The sequence below is a fragment of the Montipora foliosa genome, chromosome 2 (assembly GCF_036669935.1).
Source record: "Montipora foliosa isolate CH-2021 chromosome 2, ASM3666993v2, whole genome shotgun sequence".
Lineage (NCBI taxonomy): Eukaryota > Metazoa > Cnidaria > Anthozoa > Scleractinia > Acroporidae > Montipora > Montipora foliosa.
This window is the reverse complement of record NC_090870.1, coordinates 46,117,814-46,137,585: the sequence shown is the minus strand read 5'-3', so window position 1 is coordinate 46,137,585 and position 19,772 is coordinate 46,117,814. Positions and strand designations below refer to the sequence as shown.

The 19,772-nt window shown below is 40.6% G+C and overlaps 3 protein-coding genes across 8 annotated transcripts in view; 2 read left to right on the top strand and 1 right to left on the bottom strand.

Annotated features, from left to right (window-relative positions):
• Nucleotides 1-4: 4 nt before the first annotated feature.
• On the top strand, nt 5-8,521 carry LOC137993301 (uncharacterized). The gene is made up of 6 exons (XM_068839054.1): nt 5-163; nt 1,664-1,900; nt 3,508-3,591; nt 5,309-5,460; nt 6,289-6,463; nt 7,578-8,521. The coding sequence occupies exons 1-6, from the start codon at nt 22-24 to the stop codon at nt 7,655-7,657; spliced, it is 870 nt and encodes a 289-aa protein (XP_068695155.1). The 5' UTR covers nt 5-21; the 3' UTR covers nt 7,658-8,521.
• A 1,528-nt stretch (nt 8,522-10,049) lies between these two features.
• LOC137993297 (uncharacterized) lies at nt 10,050-15,671 on the top strand. The gene is made up of 4 exons (XM_068839049.1): nt 10,050-10,223; nt 11,819-12,437; nt 13,628-13,870; nt 14,258-15,671. The coding sequence occupies exons 2-4, from the start codon at nt 11,840-11,842 to the stop codon at nt 14,842-14,844; spliced, it is 1,428 nt and encodes a 475-aa protein (XP_068695150.1). The 5' UTR covers nt 10,050-10,223; nt 11,819-11,839; the 3' UTR covers nt 14,845-15,671.
• Nucleotides 15,672-16,598: 927 nt separating this feature from the next.
• Nucleotides 16,599-19,772, bottom strand: part of LOC137993295 (adhesion G-protein coupled receptor G4-like) — a 55,710-nt gene continuing 52,536 nt past the window's right edge. For 4 of the 6 annotated variants that reach the window (XM_068839047.1, XM_068839046.1, XM_068839045.1 and 1 more), the window contains 2 exons: nt 18,760-19,218; nt 16,599-18,444 (listed from right to left, as the gene is read on the bottom strand). In XM_068839047.1, coding sequence (XP_068695148.1) covers nt 18,442-18,444; nt 18,760-19,218 — 462 coding nt within the window. In that variant the 3' untranslated portion in view covers nt 16,599-18,441. The remainder of the gene's footprint in view (nt 18,445-18,759; nt 19,219-19,772) is intronic. The other 2 variants (XM_068839044.1, XM_068839043.1) reach the window with 1 other exon arrangement.

The window sequence follows — 19,772 nt, the reverse complement described above, 5'->3', positions numbered from 1 at the left end:
CGCCAGTCTTACGCGGCCATAATGAACATGGCGGACATTTCGAACGCTGGACGAGATACTGCTCTCTCTAAAGGGGTGGCAAAACGAAAATACCTGCTACAGGACAACGATTTAGAAGGAGTGAGGTTCGAACTAAAGGATAATCCTGTAAATAGAAGCTATGGTACGTATGGATTTTATTATTTTTTCCAAGGGAACGAATGCGTGTAGTTCACGCATACTAGCCTGCATACATGTAGCTGGCAAATTAAGCCTCGCAGAGTTGTGGGACGCTGTGTTTAATGCGCGTTTACAGCGCCCCTTCGTCTTAAAATAGCTAGAAAAGCACAAATAACAACCAAAGCACAACAGCTGACGTTCGAATCACCGATCGCTGGCAAAGAAGTTTTGGCGCAAACGTTTGTTGACAAAAAAGTTTCCCCCAAATTAGATGCACGGGGATTTCAATAAGCGTCACGAAGTGTCCCCTTCCTCTTCTTCCCAACTTCAACATCACTCATGTCACGGAATACACACTTTGTGTCGGATGTCAAAATTGGACGTGCATGCATCTAATTAGGTGCATTTCTGGACATAAGAGTTTAAATGCGAACAATTGACTAGACGTCGGATAGCACAGTTTTTCCTGCTCACTGAATTGTGATTGGTCAATTTAAGTTTTTGTAGTTCTTGCGGTATTCATGGCTGATCTGTGAGGATGCGGACTGGAGTGATCATAATACATGTAGAAAACCCGGCTACGACTGTACCCCGGGGGGGGGGACTCCCATATGAAACAGACGGGGATGCTCGTCGTCTCGCTTAGGGGTGTAAATTTTGGATTTTGGTCTCGCTTAGGGTGTTCCGGGCAAAGCGCCAATAATTTAAGCCACCAGGGTCTCGTTTAGGGTTCCGCCAAGAAACAGAATTACGCAAAGAGAAACAGAAGTCAAATTTTCTTTTTAACGTGTTTTGTTTAGGGGTCAAAATTTGCTTAAGCCACGCCCAGATTGGTCTCCTTTAGAGGTCAGAAAAAGCCTGAGCCACACCCAGATGGTCTCCTTTAGGGGTTAGATTCAAAATTTCCAACGAGCATCCCCGTCTGTTCCATATGGGAGTTCCCCCCCGGGGACTGTCCTCTAGAAGCCGCATCCTTTGAAGAAGGGGGCATAGCACAATACATGCTATTCATATGCTAATGAGGGTGCGGGTATGATATAATCTAGCTTCAGAACCCCCCACCCCACCAGCCTTCCTTTTTTTGTCATAACGCTTGCAAAATAACATCTGAAGGATAGATTTTTTTGTTGGCACCTCAGAAGAAAAGTATCCAGTGGGTTATCTTAAGTGGAGCATAGGGAAGTGGATTAATTTCCCATAGACAAGATCATGTGGCACTAGACAAAGTAAAATTTCAAAGTGTCACTCTTGGGAGAGAAATCTGAAAACCGTGAACACTAGAAATATTTATGAAATGTTATTGTGTTTCAAGTAAAAAGCCAATCACATGTGAGAAAACTAAACGGCAACCATTAACGGTGATATTAGTTTGTTTTTGTTTATGTCGCTTCTGATTGGTTGCTGCACAATAGGAAATGTTAAAACTAAATCAAAGTGTTCATGGTTTTTGGATTCACATTAGTAAAGGCTATGGTAATGAAGCATTACTCATCTTGCTTTTCAGTTCCAATGAAGATGTTTAGAGTATCTGACGTAGAATCTGTCGCAGTTAGAAAATGGGGGAGTATGAAGAAGCTGGAGGCTGAACAGGAAAAGAGAAAGCAGAAGAACTCCATGCTTGATAGAAAGATAGAAGAAGAAAAAAGACATTTCTGGGATCGGGAGGAAATATTTGAACCACTCAAATATTTCATGCAAAAGATAGAACTTCCTGTGGAAAGGGTGTCATCATATTTTAAAGGTGTGAACACACAAGATGATCTATGGTGCAGTCAATAATTATTTTGAAGCTACATGTACATACATACATACCAGTATATGGAATGAATTTGTTGAAAAAGGCATCTATTGTGTCATAACCCGAGAATCTGGAGGTACTCAGAATCTGCATGCACTGTCAACCTTTCTCGTGAATTCCTACCCTGCTAGGCCCCTTGCTTTCAGCAGCCCCCCTGTATTCTGACGTTGTTGCCCACATGTTGGATGATGTTGAGCCAACATATCTAATGGAAAACAAATGTTTGCCAACATTGTTGGTAGGTAAAACTGCATTGTCCAGCTTGTCATCACCCAATTAATGCTTACCAGTAATGCTGCTGCATTTTGTTTGTTCTTTTAATTGGACCAAGTTTTCCTTTTGGTGAGGGATCCAAGGGGGTAGTGGGGTCACCGAGTTGCAGGTTCTGTTGTCATTCTATAAACTACACTAACACATTTACAGTCTGACAAAGTTTACTCAATGTTCACAAGTGTCACCTTTTTCCTTAGTTCTCTACAACCCTCTTGAATTGCTATTTAACAATTAAACCTGTAGTCGCAAGGGCTATGGGTCAATAGCCCACGAGGCGAAGCCGAATGGGCTATTGACCTGTGGCCCTTGAGGGCGAAGGTTCTTGTTTTAGTATAAAGTAAAGTAAAGTAAAGCAACCATATTTAACGTCGATAACTCGTAACAGTAATTCAACTGACAAACCTGAGGTCGACGGTGCGCTCATTTTACTCCCCCCTCTCCATCAGTGCTCCGTTTTAGGGGTATTTAAAGCGACTTAGCTACACGGAAAGGAAAGAAGTCGAAACAAGGATGCGGGATCCGGGAATCGAACTCAAGAGACCTCTTGCACCACGGCCGCGCACTAACCGACTGTGCCATCATTGCTCACCCAACTAGTCAGACAGAAAAGGCAATAATAAAGTTAGCAAATGCAAGTTAAAGAAATAATTATTTGGGAATAAAACGAAAGAAAGTTTCACGCTTGTCGCTACTCAAGGACTATTATTAATAGTCCTCTAGTAGCGTAGCCAATCAAAATGCAGGATTTGCATTAGTTCACTAGTTGGGTGATACTAATAATGGTTATTACCTGTGCTACTTGTATTTCTCTTGTGTTATTCATATATTTTGTGTACTCAGAATTAGCCTAAAATGTTACCATGTTTGAGTTTTTCGTGTCGTTGTAGAAGTTTTACTGAGTGTATTCAAATCACTTGCTGTTTAGAAAATCCCATGTTGATAGTTTGAAGGGTTCAGTTGCTGATCGGCTTTGCCCCTGGTTTGGAAAGGCCTCAATGATGGAACATTGAGCGGGTGCCTTGAAAACAAAGACCCTGAAGACTCGAAAACGAAGAAAGTAACCCAAAACCCTCAATTTGGCTAACTTTAGGCCTAGGGTTAGCCAAATTGAGGGTTTTGGGTTACGTGTACTTTCTTCATTTTTGAGTGTTAGGGTCTTGGGGGTCTTTGTTTTCAAGACACCCACATTGAACATTATCCTTAACTTTCAAGCAAGCCACATTCTCTCCTTTTTTCTGTTCAATTTCAGTTTCAGTTTCATATCTTGCCTTTTTTAGTGTCTAGTGGCAAAGAGGACAATCTACTTGACTGTAACATTATTTTGTGCTTTTGGGACTGTCTTCACAATGTCCCTTCAGATTGTGAGTACTTAGCGGTAATGATAATAAAAATGAAAAGGGTGTAGTGTATGTTACCCTTCCCAATGGACACCTGACTAGTTTATCTTGATTTCATGTAATTATTTCAGGTGCCCTGTTACTGATTTTTTTCTGTTGTATTTATAACATCTTGTATTACCTCTGTCTAACTAAGGTACAAATAAATTGAACATTGTTGTTGTTGTTGTTGTTGCTAACTGAGAGTGAGGTTTATATATTAAATCTTCCTAACACCAGATGATTTTACTCGTCGATTGAGGGCACTTTAGGTGTGAATGGGTTAACAACATTTAGTATAAACACACAGGTGATTATACAAAATTGCGCGCTTTCATTGGCTCGCTATCTCGGATTATCAGCCGATAATCACCTCGACGGACAAAATGGCTGCCAGTAGTCGTTTTGCCACTGTAAGTGAAGATGATTTCGCGTTGAAATGTTTTTTTTCTTCTCTTTTTTGAAATAATCACCTGTTATTTATACTAAAACAATTATTTGCCTCAGGCTCAGTGATTATCGGTGAATATTCACCTCGACTTCGTCTTGGTGAATATTCACCGATAATAACTTCGCCTTCGGCGAATAATTGTTAAGTAACATAACAGTCTGTGTCAAAATTCCTTGGAACAGTACATGGCTACACAGATCTCAAGCTATCACGGTTTACTCTCTCCTCACAATGTCATTTGAATGCAAGTTTCTGAGCCTGTTTACCAAAACAACATTGGGAGGCCAAGTTATTGTAAAGTGTTTCAACAATTTTGTCCAAGACTACATAGGTTCACTGAAAAACCATGTCCCTTTTACATGTTATTAATAAGATTTTTCTTATTCTGAAAATATTGAAATGATTTTCAAAGGTGTTAAAAGGGTCAGACTCTAGTCACAATTTTTACGTGGCCAAAATGAGCTTTCTGTTCGTTCATTTTAGGCTAGCATTTATTGATGAAGGGCCTGGTTTCTAAGGAAACTGTGGTGCTGTGTCGGTGGGGAATGAAACACGAAAAATAAAATTTGGCTTTATTAAACAACATAATGAGGGTAAATTACATGTAACCACGGTAAGAAAGATTATTTTGCGAGCTGATGTGTCAAGCATTAGGGCTAAGAGTTGAAAACATCAGCTCACACATCTAATGAAGACTTAACCCATTGACTCCTGGGAATGAGACTTGACAGATTTTACTCAGTCTAATGCCAGATGGTTTTACTCATCAACTGGGGGTTAATATTAACTTCTTACTTAACCGAGTGCGAGGGCCGTACTGGGGAATATTGGCCTGAGGTAGTGGCAGTACAGACCGAGTGCAGCGAGGTCCGTACAAAAACAACCCAGGGCCAATATTCCCCAGTACGGTCCCGAGCAAGTGAGGTTAGTAAGTAGTTTATTAATATGGCTTTTTAATTACCTTTTGCTTTGTTTTTGCAAGCCCGTAATCGGCCTGTGGGCATTACGGGAGAATAATGCCCTACAATTCAGTCACAATTAGCCAATCAGAGCGCGCGTTATATCGGCTACAAACACAAGCCATATAATGATAATAATTAATTATTACTGAGTAATTACTTACCTTTATTAAGTCATATGATTAAACCAAATTTTAGCCTGCACTGAGTCTGTTTGAGTCAATCCACATTACCCATCGACAGAAGTTTGTAACTCCTACCATCTATGATGTTACCTCTTTTTCTGTTGAAGTCGCTGCCCGTGAAATATTGAAGAAGTTTCCAGAGGCAAGACATGCAGATAAGCAAACACCCTACAATGAAAGAAGGAAAATGGGGCACTTTTCATGGGCCAAGAGCAAATCACTTGATAAAACTGTTGTGAATTTATACGTGGTACACAAAGTAGGTATTCAATGGTTTAGTTGTACAACCTCTTCCCTGCAGGAGCCGTTGTGCACTTGTAATGATATTACTTGTTACTATTAATGAGCTATGACTAAAGGGTGCAGATTAGTGAAATATATACATATCTAAGCTGCCATGATGAATCACTCAAGAGATGAATGGTGTCATTTCCTCAGTCTAATGGCTCAGATATTTAAATTGTCTGACAAAAAATCTTCGACAGTGAGAAATGAGGGAGGAATTTTTTGCAGGATCCTTAAACTAAGCCTGTGCACTTAAGTTTCATTTGAATGCGAAAATCTGATTAAAACAAGGTTAACGATAACAAGCTACTTTACAAATGTTGTGTCATCCAATTTATCTGTTCATATAACATGAAAGAAGAGTTTTTTTGTGGTTTTAGTTTTTATCCCCTGCACCGTCACAAGTAGAAATAAAGTAGAGTACTTTCTGGAAGGTGGAGTTGGGCATATTGAGTTTTGTAGTGTTTATTTGTTTAAGATTTTTCAAGGCTCTCTAAGAAGCTGTTTTCTTTTAGTTCTGAGCCTAAATACGGTAGCCTTAATTAAGCTGGCACATCTGAAATATTTCGTGTATCTGTACCATCAATTTAAGCGCAGGGAAAAATATTAATTTTAATCCTTTTGTGGGATCCTTCTAGTTAAAGGAGCAGGGCAGTGCAGAAGAACCTCTTTAGAAAGCTTGAAATTATTGCCAGATACAACATGTTTAATTAACTCAAAATTACAAAAATATTTGGGAATATTTATTTAATATTTATTTAATATTTGTGTTAATAATTATCATTCATTTTTTTTCCTTCAGTGGAAGAACTCATCTAATCAACAAAGATATGCTCTTTCGCTGAACTTTGATGCTTTCGCAGTTGCACTACGAAGATTCTCATCGCTTGTATCCAATACTCTTACAAAGGACAGCAGACAACCTAGCAGTGTAACCATTGGCACTTACGAACCGTACAGAGTTAATGCCGAATCATGTAAGTCAAATTCAGTGTTGCTCACTGCCATGCAGTGTATTGTTTGTTTCTCTCCTTCTCAGGTTGAGGGGGATCCAAGAGCAACCAATTCTCCTGTTTCTGTCTCAATCTCACTTTAACTCCCAATGGTGTTGCTCTCTGGCCCATTCATCAAAATTGAAAAGATTATCTTAAATGATTAAATCACAGAGCAAAGAATCACTGACTTTTTCTTTTGGCTCAAAATTGTTCTTGCTGTTCTTCCAACCAAGTCTTCTATTCAGGGTTCATGCTACTCCTTGAAGTCCATGATAAGCCCTGGAATTTAATTTGGGACTTCAAGGGTGCTTGAAAAGCCCTGGGAAAAAAGGATTTGGTAGGAAACTGCTTGAAAAGCCCTTGAATTTTTACTTGGGTGAAAATTGTTGAAAATTTTTGAGATTGCATCATGTTAAGTCAAAAAGACATTTTAAAAACTCGAGCCCAAATTTGACTTCTGAAAAAGATTAAAAATAATGCAAAAATTAAAATACCCCTTGCAGTCTATGGGAAATAATATCAAGGTAGACTTTTTCAGCAAAGAAAACACTGAAACACGATGTATGGCGTAGATATCTTCTTACAAACACTCCTTGAAAACTCAATTTCTGGTTCTTGAAAACTCCTTGAACACTCTTGGAAATGTATATTCAAAATCCAGCACAAACCCTGTTTAGTCGTACCACCACCACCACCACCACCAGGAATCGATCCCGGGGTGCGTTCAGGTGGAAAGCGAGTGTTCTTACTTCTGTACCAACCCTGTTCCACGCATGCTTAATTAAGTAACTTGTATCTTTCAGTGTTGAGTTATTTTAATTAAACAGTGACATATGCGCAACCATTCCACTTGCTTCCCTAATGTCACTTGCGTCTATGAGTGTTTGTATCCTTATACCTTCGTCGGTTTCGACGCTTACGTGGCGTCTCCGGTTTAAATAGGCTTTTAGCCAGTTACCCGAGAAATTCAGTCCTTATCGAAGTATATTTTGCGGAAAAAGTGTTTTACAACAATCTTGCGACGATTCAGAAGTTAATCGAGAGTTTATCATCTGCTTTTTCAGCTCATCAACTTTTCTTTGTTTTGTTTGGATAGTTAAAAAGGCTCTGGAAGACAACGTGGAATTTCCAGTGAGAGTCTATACCAACGTGATTGAGACTTTGAAATCCAGATAGCATAGCAGCAGACTGATGATGTGCAAAAGCAAAAAAGACGAAGAAGCATAGTAGTCAAAGTGGAACTGTGGTTGAAGGGCCCCTCTTGGGCGTTAACACTGACTGGAGGCTAAAATAATTGACCTTATCTTCGTGGATCTTTCATTGGGCGGCGACAGCTTAACTCCCCGGCTTAATCCATTGATTATTCCCTTCGCGCACGTTACTTCGCCCATCATGTGACCATAGTCCTGTGTTAGGGACGAATGCTCACAAAACGTTTTTAATAGTGGAAGTAACGCTAACTAAGCGTTTCCCGTGCATTTTCAGTGTTTTGGCATGTTCCCCCACGGAAAGGCTTGCTATGTTGGCTACTCTAACATAGCACTACCCCACCCACCCCTTCCTCGTCATTCCATAGTTTGGTGCTTCCGTTCACTGAACCGAAGCAAAAATGAGATCGAGACGCTGGGTTTATTTTTTCGTGACATGAGCGTCAAGAGAAGTGATGATATCTTTCACAAGCATTGTTCCATTTTTAACTGCGTTCCAAATATAATCGGCCAAAAAAAAACCATTCAAGGGTATTTTATGAGCGTCTTGAGAGTCAATGACTTTAACCGGCTTCGTATGCTTCTCAGCAGAATTTGTGTTGGTGTGATTAGCAGCCTCTTGTTAAGCCGCGTGCAGACGGACGCAACCTTGTTGGCCAACATTGTTCCAACATTGTTGGGTGTTGCATGTTGCACATCCTGTTGCATGTTGTTGCGTGTTATTAATAATAATAAATAATAATTGAAACTTATATAGCGCATTTTTCATGCCGAACATGATCAAATGCGCTTTACAATTTAATAAAATGAATAAAAATAAATGAAATTACAAGGAGTGTTATTGGGAGTTGTTTCACGAAGTTTGAAACTGGTCAAACGTTTAGCCCCGTATAAACAGACGCAACATTGTTGTCCATTAACTCCCGACAATGAACATTGGGAGTTGTTGTGTCCGTTTGCAAGGGGCTTACTGTGCGACGCGCCTTACCGTGGCCACCCAACAAACTTTCACGTTTGACAACTACGTGTACTGGTAAGTCAACTCAAACAACCCATTCAACGGTGTCCGACTTACAACCGTGCGAACTTTGCAAGGATGGGTGACTGTTAATCATATTCGCTCACCCTGATTGGCGTATAAGTTTTAAAAAACTTTGTTAGGTGGCCACGGTAAGGCGCGTCGCACTGTAAGACGAAACATGACATAATTATGCAGATCTAAACTTGACGTAGAATGCAAACTTCTTTGCGAAACAAGTTTGAACAACGTAATTGTTTGGATTTCCTTAATTTCATAAATGGCGGCTAAGTAATTATTCTTTTGTCTTTATGCGAATCATCCTAACTACATTGTAGCCTCGTAAACACAAACAAAATTCAAAAGAATTTTGGTTCCAAAGTGAGGCTATTTAGGATGATAAGCACTAAGACAAAAGAATAATTTCTTGACCGCCATTTATGAATACGGTCTATACCAGCTAGGTTTTCTCGTAATAAAAGACATAGACGCCACGTGGTGGTAGTATCGCCTCAAGCTGTTTATTATTAACTAAGTGCTTGGTGGACATGCAACGTAAGATTTTTGAGCCTCATACAGGTGTCTATTTCAGCAGACTGTAATTTTTTAATTCATATTTCGCCCAATTCAGTGTTCAGTGAGCCATAGGCAAACAATCTAAGCTAGAAGAGTCATTCTTATTCAAATATCTTTGTGTCTATTAATCTTCAACTGTCGGACACGGTCACTGGTCCACTAGGGAATTAATTAATCCATGCAACATTCAGTACGCATGAAAATGTACAACTTATTTCAAAATTTGGGTTTTTTCCATGCGATTATCCGACATTTTTAACGATGTCGAAAATGACTTTTACCTAAGAACAAAATTCAATTCACGGAAAGTTATTTGGGGAACGTTTCTTTGTTTACGATCGTTCGTGTTGCCAGTTCGTTTCTCCGCAAAGCCTCTCTACGTGACGAGCCACAAAGAATGTACCCCCTACGCAGATCGTCCATTTTATTTGGGTATTTACAAAATATTTTTTATCCGCATAAAAAACTTTCCTTGGTCAGATGCAGGAAACAATATGGCGGTCACATAGCTACTTTTTCAACTCATGACTTTTGCCGATCGTTTTCATCGGACCGTATGGTCAGAGAAAAGAAGTTGAAAGCCACAGGTTTTCACAGCTGTTTGGAATCGTTGAAGTTCCATACCTAATCAAGGTAAACGCCCCTAGTTTTATCGGAAGCTGTATTCTTGACCTGGAAGGAGGCGTGCCTATAGTATGTACTTATTAAGGTTGATTACAACTTCCTTTATTATTATTATTAGGTGGAAACCGCAAACCCGAACTCTAGACAATGCGTCACTAACATGGAATGTAACCTAACAGGTTTACCAAGCGGACAGGTGTAGAAGGTTTTCAGCAAAGATAACCGAAGGTTCTCGCAGCTGCTGGTGCCAACGGAAGGGCGTCTTAGATGCTATCAGTTGGGATTTCAGATTTCATCCGGGCAAGGGTTTCACGAGGTTTGTTATTTCGTTCCTTTATTGGTAATAAGCTGATCAATATCAACCCGCTGGCTTTCGTAAGCGTATCTGAAAGATATTTTACACTTATTAAAAAAAATCCAACCGTAGAAGATCAATGTTTTCTTCATAAAAATGGAAATCGAAAATCGAGATCATTGGATTCCTCAAGCTTAAGTTTAAATTTTTTTTTTAATGTTTCCATGGATGCATTACCCCAAAATATCGCACATGATCCGTCGATGAAAACTTTGGTTTTAACCATTTCCGGACGACTCTGTCGGGTAACACTGTCTGTTTTCAAACTTTACACGAATTGCCTAAATAAATTTCCAAACAATTCCTCTAAAAACAAACAAAATTTGTCGGCATTTACAAGCTGCTTAAAAACATTCGTCGAAGTATTTTTTTTTTTGCAACATTGACACTACGCGTGCCGCTAACACGATTAATTGCTCATGAGTCGAAAGTTGCACTCAGTGTGCAGAGGAAGATGAGAGTTCCATAAAGATCCATAAACTCATCTACCCAGTCATGATCCCCAAGTTCTTCTAGAGGAAAATTTTTTTTGGTAAAAGAATTTATCTCAATGGAATGCACAAACTCATACTTAATTCATTAAGGAGATCAAGGTCACCTGTTGTTATTGTAATCACATTGTTTCTTTGGCAACTTCAGTCGTTTACAGTGACTTCGTGAGCCATAGATGCTGAAAAAGCGAATTCCGGCCAATACAAATTTAAAGTGGACTGCGTAGCGGTCTTTCTTTTTCGCTCTCTCTCACAGTTTTGTCACAAAAACAGATCTCTTGATTTTGTCACTCAATTTTGTTTCGCTTTCTTAGTTGGGCCTGATTGCAAGGATAACACCAGTTTTACGTTGTTAAAAGCCGAATCTATTATGCCTGACCTAAGGTACTTTGACAGTCCCCATTTGCTTTTCTCAAAATTTTAAATAAAAAGAGAGGATGCCTCCAAACATTCTACTGACATTGTTAGGGTCGCACCGGCTCAAGAAGTGATTGGGATCCTTGAGCAATTGTCGCAGGAGAACTAATCATTTTAGAAGTAACAATTTTTCTGTCCCCCATGAATTTCGTATTTTCGTGTCAGCCGCAGCTTTTACGGGTTCAAATACCAAATCTAAAGGATCATAATATGATTTGCTTAGCCAAAGATAATCCTTGTTTATGAGCCAGCCACTGAAAACTATATCAAGTTTCATGGAATGTTCATTTTTTCAGTACTTTTTAACCGCGGTCATCTCAGTTGTGCTGAGAAAATCGATTCAAAAGCACAGGGAATGACTTTTAAATGTTTACTATAATAAATAATGAAAATATTAAAAAATAGATATTGAAGTATCATTTATTGACAAGTGCATTCAACTAGCTCTCAGCTCGAAAAGTGCATACGCACTTGGATCGAATGGGCCTCTGATTGGCGGATAATGAAGATGAAAAAAAACCAGCAGTGTGATATCGTATGTCTTTGGTGACCCTTGAATTTCAAAGTTGGAAATCCAGATAAGATCTTTCCAGGTGCAGAAAACAGACAAGTTGAAAATGGCTTCTTTTTCTTGTCGTTTTATTCCAGCTAGAAGCGTAAAGTGGTGACATGGCCGGGTTGCCTCTTAGGCGCCCACCTCCAGTGAGCACTATCTCTCCGCGAGACGTGATCTATCAGACAGTCGGATTCGACAAAGTTTGCATTCCAGTTAACGCCGTGATAGTGACTGAAAAGGAGTCGATATTTCTGGAGACAGCTCGTAATTTGGAGGATCTAAAGGCAGTCTTGATTGAAAGAGTCGGCTACGTTTACTTCGGGAAAATCCACAGCCGGGTGGTGTTCTTGTTAAACCCTCGCGGCCCAACCGCGGTCATTCAGGGCATTAAAAGACTAAAACCCAAAGCTGCTATATTCCTTGGCTTTTGTAAGTCTCTCCAAATGAGGCCCAGTGACTCACAAAGCAGTTCTTTTGATGTCGGGGATGTGATTATCGCTGAGACAGTGATTCGCAAGTCCCAAAAACATGGTAAACGTGAAAGCTTTCCCTGCAGTGAATACTTGGTCACCGTTTTCGAAAATGGGAAGTTTGGCTGGTCACCGCCAAAATACCGTGGACAGAACGTACACGTTGGCAGCGTTGTCCAGATGGGAGATCTGGTGAAAAATGAAAAGGGAAATGCAATGGCTGAAAAAACCACGAACTTAGGTTAGTGAGAAAAACTTCACGATATTATTGTTTGTCAGTATTTTTCTGCTGTATTCGGTGATTCGCCTACTGCAAACACAGCGTTGTCGAAAACGTTCAATTGACCCCCGTAAAAGCATAAGTACTAACATTACAGCTGTTTTTAGGTAAGTGGCATAAGGCCAGAACCAGATTTCTTACTCGATGTGCAAATCGCGAAGGCAGACACAGAAATTGTTGAACAGATCAAGTCTGTGTCTCCACAGACAAGAGTCCATTACCTAAGAGTAATATTTACCCACATTTGCCCAATCCCCATCAGCGTCTATTTTTAAACTAAGTTTTGCGGGAAAATAAACAATAGGCCAAATCGGCTAACTCTGAGTTGTACCCAATTCAAACCCTTTTTGAATAAAGCGTTTTGGTCCAGGTATTTCCATATCATTTACATGTGAATGCTACGTTATAATGCAAATACGATGCACAAAGAATCTTAACCCTGGGAGATTTGAATTGGGTGCAACAGTGAGTTAACCAATTTGGTCTATTGTTTATTTTTCCGCAAAACTTGGTTTAAAAATATACACTTTTCTGACGCTGATGGGGAAGAACATGATGGCAAATTTGTTTATTTACTGTTCAACAGTGCAATACCTCTGCATGACGGAGGGCTTTTGCGCGAGTGACTAAAGGAAGGGTGATGTTAAAACCGTCTCTCCCTCCCCCTCCCCCTCTCTTTCATCGGTGTTCAAACATGTTGAAACGAAGTTGAATCGATGTTGACTCGATGTTGAATGAGCTTAAAAGCGTTATAACTTTGCTTCAACAACCGTTAAACATTTCTTTTGTTTTCGTGATTGGTGAGTGAAGTTGAAGCAATTTGCCCTCCTCTTTCAACATCGTTGGCTATGCGCGTGCGCACTAATTGGTCACTCAATGACGTATTCATGTCCGTATCCATAGTGACAACCGCGGCTGCAGCCGTGGACTGAATGTCAGGCCTCTTGTGAAGTTTTGTTGAATGAAATGTCGACTGTGTCGAAACCGTTTGTCACCCCAGCAGGCAACATCGTTCAACGTCATGCAAAAAAATCGAACAGATGTTGAAGCAAATGTTAAAGCCGTTTGCTTGGGCCTTGAGTTTGACAATAACTCTAAAAACCTAAATTGTGAAAACACTCCCTATAAGTACATGTACCGCTGTGTTTCAGATGTTCTCGAATGCTGCAAGGACCTGGATAACGAATGGATCTCAATTCTAGGCGTGATGGCTACTCGCCGTTATCATAATAATTCCTCCTGGGAGCAGTATGTTGCAGCAGTCTTGGGGTCATTTGTTACTAAAGTGTTACAAGACGACCAAGTGTTTGCTCTTCTGGGAGGTGAAGGCCCAGAGCCTAGAGAGCACAGTTCCCTGTCTTGCTTCCCTGAGCAGGAGTCTGTCTCGCTTACAGGTAGGGTGCATAGAGGAATGCGCCGAAAGGCATTGATGTTGCATTTAGGGTAGACGAGGGCGGACTAGTTAGGCGAAAATGTTAGATGAAAGCGTTAAAGTGAGAAAATATATTTATTAAAGGAGCCAGACTGACTGAAAGATAATTTGTGTAGTAAGGACAAATGACCAGCAACCATTAGCCAATAAGCACAACAAACACTCGCAGGCGCCAATAACAGTTGTTACATATAACTTTCATAACGCTACTGAGTTTGCGCGTGCGCATGCCTATGCGCGTCGTATGTGGGAACCATTTGTAAACATCGAAGTTCCTCTAAGAACGATGTCAAGAAGCAATCATTGGGTGCTTTTATCTGAGTTACTTTCCTTTCGTTGACATTTTTAGCATACTCGGTGAGCACAGGATGTGACATTACCCAAGAGCAAGTCCAGAAGCAGGCAGAGTTACACTGGGCAAAAATAAGAGGAGCTTATGACAAGGGGCTGCTTCACACATCACAGCTCATGCGCAGAACACAGTCAGAGATTGCCATACGAAATGCAGGGCACAGAGAGAGTAGTTTCTGCAAAAATCCAGTGGAAAATAGTGAAGAAAAAAATGCAATTGAAGATTGTGCTCAAGCCTCAACAGACAGGACGTCCCATTTCATTGAAACAGAGAACCGATTGTCTTTTGAGGGAGACCAGGGCGTCACCCTTCCACCCATCCCCTCCAACATTGCAGGAATTACCGCAAGAGCATTCGCATCACCACTCCAGCGGACGATGTCAGACCATTCACGGGCATCCCAACCATGCCTTACATCCAGCATGGCGGTAAGCATGCAAGCTGCCTTGCTACCGCTTGGAGCGTCCCTCCAGAACCAAGGTGGCCGCCTTGAGATAATAAGTATCACATCCGAGGACAGGCCTCCAGTCAGAAGACAAGGAAGAATCCTTCCTCCGATAACTCTAGGACAGAACAAAATATGAAATATTATTGTGCGTGAATTAAGATTACACATTCTGAAATGACTCACGACGGCGACAGCGATTGCAACGAGAACGCCAGAAACGACCAGCGATCGGTATCGCAGTATGATGAACTGTACGCTATTCAGTGGTCCTCCGATCACGAAAGGATTAAGTATGTATGTTACTTTTGACCATAATGGTCTTGATTCAATCACGTGATGAGCTGCTACATTTTCTTTAGCCAAGACAAAATGAAAGGCCCCATGGGTACAAACATGGCCGTGGTGACATGGCCGTCATGAGCAAACCAAGGATAGATGTAATGAGCCTGTGGCTGATTTGGACAGAGGTCAAATGTTTAAAAAGATTAAGTTAATGATACATAGCGATCGAGGCCGATGGAGTTTTCTAGTGTTTTTTAACAGGACATTTTAATCGTTTTTGTTTCTTGTAGGTCTTTCTTTTCTGATCTTTTCGTAGCCTGCGCCACAGACGAAGCCAAACATCCGGTTGGATCCGTCTGCGAACCAGTGCCGAAATCCTTGTTCTGGGCCCCCAGCAGCGTATCAGGATTTGAGTACGCGCCATGATTGGTGTGTTTAGGGAAACGATTGTTTGACAGGACTGGTAATAGCCAATCAGGTTAAAGGGAAATTTGAAACGCACTTCCGCTTGTGCGTTGATTCCGTTGGGGTCCAGAGCAAGGGTCTCGGCGCTGCTTCAAACACGTTACTAACCGATGTTAGATTACGTCTGCGACGCAGGCTAATTTTTTTCGTACCAATGCCGATTTCGTTTTGTGAAATGTAGGAGATGGCATATGTTAAACCAGGTGAATAACTGAAGAGGTGTTTTTTTTATGTTGACTGGGAGATACTTGGGAGAAAATTCGAGTGCTCCTACCTACCACCTTCCAATTACTAGTTCGGATGCTCTAGCACTGAGCTATAGGAGACTCGTGGAGCTAGGATTCGGGGATACTCGGAAAAATCCGAGTGCTCCTTCGCTGGAGTCGGACCTACGACCTTCTTCCTATTACTAGTTCGGATGCTCTAACACTGAACTATAGGATACTCGTGGGAGGTAGGACTCAGAGATACTCGGGAAAAAAAATTCCGAGTGCTCCTTTGCAGGAGTCCCAACCTACCGCCTTCCAATTTCTAGTCCGAATGCTCGTGCTAATACTGCCGGAGTTATTAAAGACGTTTGGGCGGGGGCCATTAAACTATTGTAGGTTTAGATGACAATAGTTCAGTCTGCTATACTGTTAGTACAAGCAGTAAAGTTTCAGCAATCCTCGTAGCGAAGAGGGAAATTAGGCCATTTTCAAAAAAGCCATACTCTTTGTTTGCCCTTCAATTTTTTTACTTTGCACGAGCATTGTTTCCAGTTTCTCTGGGGACCAAGAGAAAATGAAAACAATGCTTTTTCAAAATTTTGGAGGGCAAACAAAGAGTATTATGGTCATTTTGAAAGTTGATTTTTTTGTCCATGCGATGAGTAGGTCATCTCACTTTCGAGCCAGTTTGTCTTGAGTGATCTGGCCCTTTTTAAGCGTTGTTTGGTAAGCTCAGTTAAAAGTGCCACATGTGAGCATAAACGTCTTTGTCCAAAAGACGTCTGGTTTGGCGGAGGCCAGCCCTGCCCTCTGAAGGGTAACAAACCGAGTGCAGCCTACACAGTCTTCCGAAGTGAGTGACTGTCTACTGCACGTCCTCAACACCTGTGAAGACCGTTGCTTCTGGCTAGCACACAACGACATGTACAACACATTTTTGCTTCGCCAAGCGTTGTTTAATGGGACAATCTCTCTCACATAGAGAGTTCACTGAGCAGTTGTTTTGTACTTTTTTTTTCTCAAAACTTGTGGGTGTAAACTCTGTGCTACTGTAAACTGCAAAAATCTGCTCTAGAAAGCTTTCCTCTAAAAAAAGTAGCTAAGCCGGCTTTTATATAAACCTGCAGTAAACTGCTCTTAAATTCATTTGGCTAATGGCAAATTCTACTACGTCTACGTACCCTTCTAAACGACTTTTAATCCGTTTGTACCAAGGATAACAAAGTTGAAAAGGGATTGAATATGAAAATCGACTTTTTTCTAAGAATTACAGGTTGCTTAGATATATGATTCAGATGATTATGCAAAGGATGTTTTTGCACAGGGATGTCGGGCTTTATCTTTCTTTTTTTATCAGATGAGCAGTGTGGTGAGTCATCAAGTTACTGTGAAGATTTCATTGATCACTCAACAAGTGCAAGCGAAAGGAGTATTTACAAGAAAATATTAAAAATTGTTTTGAGCACATTTATCACACAGTAAGCAAGTCGGCAAATAAGTACAACGATTTGTGGTGTACGTTGTATGCATGAAAGTCGTGTGTTTGGTAAAACAGCCTGTAGGAGGTGAAACGACTTGAAATGGTTTTCCTTTTCTCAAAAAAGATTTATCAGACCTTTTCACTTAACGACCCTCTTTGCGTCTGATTTCTTGCAAATTATACTGCTATTTGAAACCATTGCTCTTTTTCGCTTGATTTCTATAAGAAAGTAGCATCTCTGGCTTAAAGCCTAATACTGAAACGTGTAGAGAGCGGTTTTCAAATGAGTGTTAATAAAACCGAACCAAAAAAGAACATCGCATTGACCAATCATAACAAACGCATGCTGTCGAATGAACCAATCATTATGCCCAGCATTTCCATGCAGGAGGCGCAAAAGGCATCATGGACTGCTGACAAGTCTGCTGACAACAACCAATTACCAATCGAAGTGATGCAAGATCGTTCCTTTCGAGACTCAATTGATAATCGCTCTGAGAAACACAGATTCGTACTTCCTATATTAAATATTGTGCTCTGACAGTTTGAAGTTCTGACCAAGGGTAACCGCTTACAGAGGATTTCCGCAACTTCAGATTTCATCGCAATTTTGTGCAGCTCTTTACACACAGCTTTATATCAGTGCCATAAATAGGATCATTTCTGATCATGAAATGCACATCAACGTTTGAAGTGTTTTCCTTGACCAGAACTTCATCTTTGACGTTTTCGGCTACTATTGAAGCTAATTTCCAATGTACGATCAAAAACGACAAAGGCACTGCTTCCTGTCAGATTCTAAATAATCTGAATGTCTCTTACAGAGAGTGTTTTTCTTACGTGAGCAGCGGCAATATAAAGTTACTGAAACAAAATAGAAAATGTACTAAGAAACAGAGTGAAGTGTTTTCCTTGACCAGAACTTCATCTTTGACGTTTTCGGCTACTACTGAAGCTAATTTCCAATGTACGATAAAAAACGACAAAGGCACTGCGTCCTGTCAGATTCTAAATAATCTGAGTATCTCTTACAGAGAGTGTTTTCTAACGTGAGCAGCGGCAATATAAAGTTACTGAAACAAAATAGAAAATGTGCTAAGAAACAGAGTTCGAATTCCCTATAGAACATTTTGCGTTTCCAACATGACCATCTAGTCAAGGTGAACACACTAATTAGTTTAAGTCACTCCTTTAGAGCTTCAAGTAATTCTCTCCAATCGTCTCCACCTTCTTCTTTCCGTTGTGTCGATGTGAAGTGTTTTAATAGGCTTTCCCGTAAAGAGCTTCCCTCCTCACTCTACTAGAGAAGAAAAACGAACGTCATTTCGCTACAACAACAACAACAACAGACAGAACACATCGGCTTGGAAGCCCCGAATTTTTTTCGGCTTATTTCGGATGCTAAAATTATTCGTAACCAAAACGAAAAAAGCCTTCTTCTGTTTTGGTTACGAGAACCTTAGGCAACTTTTGGGATCAGCGCAACTGGTTTTGCTACCTTACATCAAGCGTCTAAAACTATACCTTGTTAGTTCTTTCAGCGAAGCTGCTTCTCTCGGAACACCATTTGCTAGCTCTCATTATGACTAAAAGGTTAAACTTTTCAGAATCTTACCACATCAGTGGGTCTGTTTTCATTTTCGGCATGATGCCTTCGATCCAGTTCGCGCAGAGAAGAATCAGCTACTGTTTCTTGTGGAGTCCTAGACGTGCCAGCGGTCTTCGAATCTGGTGAATCTAGCGCGCTCTCATCTTTTTTGAATGTGCCAGTCGGTGAATCAGCGCTTTGATCTGTTCTTGGTGTACTTGTTGCAGCCGTTTTGCCGTGATCGAAAAACTTTCTAAACTGTTTCAGTTCGTCATCTAACTCCTGTTGGTTCATCAGATAAACGGGTCCACCAAGCAGATCCTTGCTGCCACTCGGGCTCTCGTATTGTTTCAAGACCTTTTTAGACGCATCTGATTTCTTCGACATTCGTATAACTTGTTCTCTTGTTAATCCTCTCATCCAGCTAACGTCATCGTCATCGTCGCTGTCTGATTCAGGATGCCTTGGACGTTTTGGTTTGATAACCTGAGTATAAATTCCAAACAACACTTGCATCAGCTGTCTTCAAAGCTGACTTAGGTGGTGACAGTCCAAATTCAAACTATGACCTGGGTCCCCCCCTGGTTTCGCTAGCCTCTAGGTTATTTCAGGGGGCCAGCTCCATTCTTAAAATGAAGGGAAAGGGACAGGGAAAGAGGGCTAGGGGATAACCGATATAAATTTAGGGATAGTAAAAATTATCTTTGATGTCTCAATTATCATACTTTTGGTCACTTTTGCCGAGGATTTAGATCACTGGCGACTGATAATGAACAGAAACGGGTCATTTATCAGTCTAAATTCAAGCAAGATGTCCAAGATTAGCTCCCAGGCTCTTTAATTCGGTTAACCGCTTGTGCATTAAATTATCTGTTAAAAAACGGGTTACTTTACACTTTAAAATTGACAGTTATGATCGAATTCCAAAGATAAGTAATTTTAGGGATAAGGGATATCCGCCCTCGAAATTTTAGGGATAAGGAATGACTAAAACGCCCCTAAAAGCTAGGCTCCAGGAATAGTATGTCTGATGACATCGA

Excerpts from the sequence above, each read along its gene's own strand:
- LOC137993301 (XM_068839054.1), top strand. The coding sequence starts at position 22 with ATGAACATGGCGGACATTTCGAACGCTGGACGAGATACTGCTCTCTCT. Across the intron at positions 1,901-3,507 it reads GGTGTCATCATATTTTAAAG|TGTCTAGTGGCAAAGAGGAC; the intron begins GTGTGAACACAC and ends TGCCTTTTTTAG. Across the intron at positions 6,464-7,577 it reads CAGAGTTAATGCCGAATCAT|TTAAAAAGGCTCTGGAAGAC; the intron begins GTAAGTCAAATT and ends TTGTTTGGATAG.
- LOC137993297 (XM_068839049.1), top strand. The coding sequence starts at position 11,840 with ATGGCCGGGTTGCCTCTTAGGCGCCCACCTCCAGTGAGCACTATCTCT. Across the intron at positions 12,438-13,627 it reads TGAAAAAACCACGAACTTAG|ATGTTCTCGAATGCTGCAAG; the intron begins GTTAGTGAGAAA and ends GCTGTGTTTCAG. Across the intron at positions 13,871-14,257 it reads GGAGTCTGTCTCGCTTACAG|CATACTCGGTGAGCACAGGA; the intron begins GTAGGGTGCATA and ends TGACATTTTTAG.